General features: G+C 55.2%; 1 protein-coding gene across 1 annotated transcript; it reads right to left on the reverse strand.

Annotated features, from left to right (window-relative positions):
* Positions 1-514: 514 nt before the first annotated feature.
* On the reverse strand, positions 515-4,561 carry LOC133351986 (growth arrest and DNA damage-inducible protein GADD45 beta-like). Its single transcript, XM_061567652.1, has 3 exons — positions 4,186-4,561; positions 3,321-3,431; positions 515-3,001 (listed from the first exon to the last, which is right to left on the reverse strand). Exons 1-3 carry the CDS (start codon positions 4,380-4,382, stop codon positions 2,566-2,568), a joined length of 744 nt encoding a protein of 247 aa, XP_061423636.1. The 5' UTR covers positions 4,383-4,561; the 3' UTR covers positions 515-2,565.
* Positions 4,562-6,461: the final 1,900 nt, after the last annotated feature.

A 6,461-nucleotide genomic window follows, 5' to 3' on the forward strand; every position in this document is an offset into this window, starting at 1 on the left:
AGCAGTTTGACAATCTGTAGACATCACGAGGCGACCCTGGTGTGGGATATAACTCAGCGAGGTTCACTCAGCGGTGTCGTTGGGTGCACAATCGATTCGTTCAGGCTGCAGTAGGTGGCGAGGTAGTGTGGGCATGCCCCAACCACTTTCAAGACGTCTGTGAAGGTCAAATACCGTCTCTTGTGGAGGAAGGGGCTACCTAGAGCTCTCCATAGTCGTGATCTTTCTGCCAGCGGTGACGTTAACAAGCAAATTGCAGGGCGTCACCTTTACCATCATTACAATCACTCCAGCGAGTTATTTGGCGACGCTGCTGCTGCTGCGTTGGCATTGGTTCACAATCACGATTAGTAAAAATAAATAACCCAACGCGTTCATAAGTCAATTTATAATAGGCGACGTTTCAGGCAATGAACCTTCAGAGCACGTGGCCAATGCAACCCAGAGGGCGCCACCTGCTCGTTTCCTCCTCCCATGCCGCACGTAAAACAAGACACCAACACTTTCGTGAAAAGGTATTTTTTTTTATGTAAAGTTTTTTTTTTTAATGTACAATTTTGAGGATTGTAAAAAAAGGGATTCTGAAATGCACGCGCAAACATCGCTTTGTGTTAAATAAATTGCATAAATACACGAACTTAAGATAACATTGCACGGAAGGGAAAAAACTCAACTATAACCATAATACGAGTTTATATATAAATAAAAAATTATGCCAAATGGTTGAACACAAAACCAAACAAAGTTATAAATAATGACACAAGTCATGAAAACGTCCACGTCATGACGATTCATACATCGTCGTGTGTGTGAACCTAGCCTGGCACGGCTGCAACTCCAGCGAGTACACACCGGCGAATATGCATTGGAGGTGCAATCTGGGTAGCAAAACGCGTAATCGAGGATCATCATCATCATCATCCCTTGGTGCAATGCAACACACGTGGGCGGGATGAATCGAAATCGCGTGTCGGGGACTCACAACCGCTTGAGGCCGCTACATTGATTGCAAAATCAATTTAGTTTCTCTTCAAAAAATACCCCAGGTAAGAACACCAACTCGTGGATCGTGACTTTAACTTTTGAGTCTCAAAAAACATTAACCGGCAGGACTCGTGCGTCAACAAAATTCACTTGACGAGATTGTCGAGACTTGAACACAACAAAAGGGGGTTGACAAATCCTGACCCCCCGTCACAAACACACCACGTGTCCTTAATATGAAAAAAAAAAATCACAAGATCCACACGATGCGAGAAACACTGAGAGTCTGCACACGCATTGCCCACGTGGGCGAGTTGACGTTTCAAGTCGCCTCTGTTGCAGCCAACAAAACAAAACTACAGTAGTAGGGATATTGCAGACATTGTTTAACCTTGTCATTGTTTAAATTAGGCCAATAAAAAATATATACACAATGCACACAAAACGCTACCACCATCCGACTGTTCGTTAAGATTACCAAGCATGTTTGAACGCACACGCAGTCGAGATCCACGACCACATTTAGTCACAAAAAAAAACAGCATTTGGAATATCATCACCACAAAGCATCATCATCATCATTTCGGCGTTGCTAATAATGCATCAAGAACTGCCGTCGAAAGTGGCTGTACGCATGCGCGGAGACTCCCAACCCCACCCCACACATTCCCACCCACGTGCCTGCCGTTAACCGTGCGGGCGGAAACGGTCCAAGTCGAGAACGAGTTTCCCCAAAGCCACCAAAGCGTCACAGTGACGCACAGACCCACGGAGAGCCTCCACCCCCCTCCCTCCTACCACAGCCCCACTCTTTCCTCTGCCCTGCCCAGGCTTGTTGAGCAATACTGTGGATGCGCTCTGTGTTTGCGTGGTGCACCATAAAACCTGCTTAGGAGTTATGTTCATGATGCTGCCACGATTGTGCCTTTGTGTGTGAATGTGCATCGTGTGAGAGTTGAATTTTCTCTCACACGCACATTTAATATTATTCACGAGAAAGTCCACGAGTTGTCCACCTCGTGTCTTCTTGAATGAGTGTACTGCAACAGTGCAAGTCCGTACCACAAAAAGTGTATTTTGTTATCTTCTTAAATCGAGTTCCACCCATCCCACTTGGGGCACTGGATTCCGCTCTTGTTGTCGAGGTTCGCCGTCGCTACTATGCTCTGTGCTCGATCGAAACATCCCCTACAACTTCCACATCGGGGTGTCGAGAGCGTCTCTCCTCCTTGGCGCAGCCGGAGCAACAACAAAAAACTGACGGAGATATCATCATCACGATCGGCGACCTTCCGCGCTCATCATCCTCCTCCTCTCGATCATCGTTAACATTTTAATAATCGTGCTCCCTCTTTTTAAATCATCATCATCACTAATCACCATCAGCATCATCATCAATATTCTGATCCCTTATCATCTTCATCTTAACTCATCAATATAATCGCGGGGCCATTTGGGAGCGTTGCAACTGCTCATCTCTGCTCACCGCTGCTGCCGCTGCTGCTATATCGACATAGCTGCTGCTGCTGTAGCCACTGCTGCTGCTGCAGCCGTTGCCCATCGTGGCTGCGCCTGGCCGCCTCATCGCTCGGCGAGGTTCAGACACGGCACCCACTGATTGTTGTGGCGGCTGTCTGCGCAGAACGCCGCTACGGTGCGCAGCGGCGCCGCCGGCAGGGGCGCCGTGAGCAGCAGGCAGTGCAGGTCTCGGGGCTCGTCAGCCGCGTAGGAGAAGTAGGAGGAGGTGGTGGTGGTGGTGGCGGTGCAGCACGACGCATCGTCGCCCTCGCAGCCTGCGGCTCCCACCACGCCGCTGGGAGCGCTCACGCGTCCCGCGCCAACACCGCCGCTCATCGCGAGCAGCTGAGCGAGACGCTCCACGCCGCGCACTCGGATCACATCGATGTCGTTGTCGCCGCAGAAGGCCTGGATGAGCGTGAAGTGGATCTGCAGGGCCAGGTCAGACTCCTCGTCCGCGTCGGCGGCCAGGAGACAGAGCACCACGCTGTCTGGGTCACTGCGGAGCCAAGCGGCGGGAGGAGGGTCACGGTGTTAGACGCTTTGGTATGAGCGGCGCGCGCAGATGGATATCGCTGGACGCGTGCAGAGTGCGGTGTGCATCCGCGCGCTGCCCGTGCATTAAACTGTTTTAAAGTTTGAGACAAATCTCGCGATGTGTGTGTCCCACTCCCCCCCCCCCCCCCCGCTAGATCGACTCGGCCCTAAATACATACACAGTATGTTGAACTTATTGCGCACCGCACGTAGCCAACCGTGTTTGTGAGAGCAATCCACGCAACATTTAAAAGATGCAGGAAGTGTGTGTGTGAGCTTACATGTTCAGAAGTTTGGCCGCTTCGTAAACGCCGACGGTGAGATGGCCGTGCCTGTTGGAGCCCAGTAGGAGGTCCTCCAGCGCCTGCTCAACAGCTCCCACGTGCTCCATGCTGCAGACGAAACGACGAGCACAGCACGCAATGCGGGAGGGGGGGGGGGAGAGGTGATGATGATGCACGGTACGAAAGAAGCCCAAGTATACGTTGCACACGAGAAACGGTTGTTGTTGAAGTTTAGCAAAAAAAAAAACACAGTTAAAAAAAACGTTGACAAAAATAAACACAATTTGCCGCACGTTTGCAACGTGCAAAGCGAAACGCTGCGACCTGCTTGGTGAGCGGCACACGGAGTGGGGCGGCGTGGGGGGTAAACTTGCAGAGAGCGATGTTGCAAACCACCCCGAGTCTCCGCTCGAACGCGGCGCCGTAGCTAGCGAGTGACCCTGCACGCAAATTGCGAACTATCGGGACTGCGACAGCCCCCCCCCTACTCCAATCTCTAGCTCGCTCCTCGAGATCGCAAGCAAACAGCAGCGCCATCGACACAAGGCTAACAACCCATGCCCCGTATTAGGCTCGACAAGATCGTAGCGGGCAAGTGATTGGAGCGCACGCGCGCAGATACATCGTCCCACGCAACTACCCCCCCCCACTCCTCCCATCTCATCCTCGAGTGAATCTTACATTCTCGCTCGCCCTTACGCAATCGTCCGCTCGAGTTACACACACACACACATACACACACCGATAGATCACCACCATCCCCATCGCCCAGTGCATTGGCCCAGCTTTACCCTCCGGATTAACAAACTCGCTTGCTTCCTCATCCACCACCACTCGCGCCTCCCCCCCCGTCTCGTCTCACCTCTCGATCGGGCAGATGTTTTCGTCGTTGGCCGCCCGTTCGCGTCCCACAGTCATGCTGGGCTCGGGAATGCCCCCCACTCTGTTGCGCTTGGCCCGCGGGAAAGCGAATCGCATCCGTCGCTTGCGCACGACGCCGCCGCCGCCGTTGCTGCTGCTGCCGCCGCCGCTAAGGTGAGTGGGAGCGGAGCCGTTCATTCGAGTAGCTTTGTGCGGACGATGGAGGGCAAGCGTGGAGGAGCGGGGTGGTAAAGGCAGGCAGGCAAGGGAAGGGAAGGAAGCAAGCAGGGAGGAGCGCGCACGGGAGGAAGGAGCGAGTGGATGAGCGCAGACGGAGGCTCCGCGTCCTTTTAAGAGGACGGAGGAGGGTGACACCCCCCCCCTCTCACCCACCACTGGCCCCGCCTCCCAATCGCTGACCCCGCCCATAGCTCCGCCCCTTTGTTGCTTAATCCCGCCCTCCGCTCCCGCCCACCGCCCACACAAAGCAGCTTCCCATTGGTCGACGACGCTGAGGGCAACGCCCCCTTTGCCGAGCGAACCCTCCCCCATCTAGCCCCACCCCACCACCCCCCCCCTCCTCCTACCCCACCTCTCCCCCCCGCTCTCTTTGTCTCTGTAGATATGCGCATGCATAAGCCGTGCTCCACTCCGACACAAGGCGCGCGCGCGCATTCATATTCACGCGCACCTCGTGGTGCCCCATCACCGTGCACGCGCCGCGAGGTTACGAAGAACAAACAAAAAAGTGGCGGCGGCTGGGGGGGGGCACGGGGGGGGTGTTAATGATGCCCCTTGTGTGCGTGTCTGTCCGTCGTTGCGTGTGATTCATAGGGCATTTGAGAGACGAAAGGCGACACTGGCGCGCTTTTGCCGCGTGAGTGTTGCGCGCCGTTTGAACTTTCAGCATGCAGCAGCAGTCGACTGCTGCGCAACTCCAGAGGAGGAGGAGGTGGTGGGGGGGGGGTCCATGCGGGTTCACGTGTCCGTGTGTGTGCGCGCTGCGCTAAGGGGTGAGCGGTTCGTGCAGCGGTCAGCGCAACGCGCTACGAACGCGGCCACCCGAGTTTGAATTCCCCCCACCATCGACACCACTGACGATTATTTGAACCTGTCCGCGGTCTCCCACTGGGTCGACTCAGCCTCAAATGACTGCCGCGCCTGGCGTGGTGTGAAACGCATCGCCCCACTGGGGAGACAAAGGCGAGCGGGGCGTGGTGCTGGCCACCCCACCGTGTCGGCCTTCGTAGGTGCTTGCGAACAGCACTTGCTCTGACAGTCTGTTACAGGCTATACGGGGTTGGGTGGGGGGGGGTCTTTGCGAGGTGTGAGTTGCACGTGCGCGATTGAGCGGTTTTCGCACTGCGATACGAGAATTTGGCCACATGTAAGGTGGGGGTCCAGATCCACTGCTTCCAGTGGCGGGCGTTTAAACGAGTTGTCAGACACGAAATGCAAACCTCAGCACCGGGGAGACAAAAACGGCCGGGCGTAGTTCTGGCCATAAGCGTCGATCTGCGCGCAGCTCCGACTTTTTAATAGGTGCTCACAAATAGCAATTGCCAGGCAACGTCGAAGGTGTCTACACGCCGCGGTGGTGGCAGGAGGAGAGGAGGGGGGGGGCGGGTATGATGATGGATTGGTTGATGGGTGATCATTGTGCCTGAGCGATCGCACGCGTCCCTTATTCCACGTGAACGCGCGTGCGTGGGCGAAGCGCGTCTCGCCCCGCGTGTCTCCTCCTGCACGGGGAGCTGGCGCGCGCACGTGCGCGCGTGCGCGCACGTGCGCGAGTGCGCGCGCGTGGGCGAGTGAGCGCGCGCGTGCACGTGAGCGAGTGAGCGAGAGATCTAGAGGAGGTGAAGAGATCTAGCGAGGTGATGGAGTGAGCGAACGAGAGCCGTGTTTTTTTTTTGGGGGGGGGGTTGCGATGGGAACACCGGCGAAGGCATTGCAAGTTCCCCCACCCCCCCCCCCCCCCACTCTTCTCGCACGCAACGCGACATTACCGGGCAACTTCATAACGACTGTCGATTGATCCAACATTGAGAACGAAAATGTTTAGACCGCAGCGCAGGTGGCAGTGGGAAAAAATGAAACTGAACCGAGGAGAAAAGCAAAATATGTGTTTAGTCTGGTCTAGAAAGCACCGATTTGCACGACTGACTACAGACTTCAAGTTGGCAGGAACTGTTCCAGACAACCTGGTCTGTGTATGGTGATCGCTCGCAGAATTATCAGCCATGGTTTCGCCACCTACCTCCCTCCCCGTCACCA

This window comes from Lethenteron reissneri, chromosome 39 (genome assembly GCF_015708825.2).
Source record: "Lethenteron reissneri isolate LAM-NWPU_2019-01 chromosome 39, ASM1570882v1, whole genome shotgun sequence".
Taxonomy (NCBI): Eukaryota; Metazoa; Chordata; class Hyperoartia; order Petromyzontiformes; family Petromyzontidae; genus Lethenteron; species Lethenteron reissneri.

Bases quoted from the DNA above. Each gene is read 5' to 3' on its own strand.
- LOC133351986 (XM_061567652.1), bottom strand. From the start codon at position 4,382: ATGAACGGCTCCGCTCCCACTCACCTTAGCGGCGGCGGCAGCAGCAGC. The intron at 3,432-4,185 runs GTGAGACGAGAC...TTTCGTCTGCAG, and splicing joins AACATCTGCCCGATCGAGAG to CATGGAGCACGTGGGAGCTG. The intron at 3,002-3,320 runs GTAAGCTCACAC...TTGGCTCCGCAG, and splicing joins GCGGCCAAACTTCTGAACAT to TGACCCAGACAGCGTGGTGC.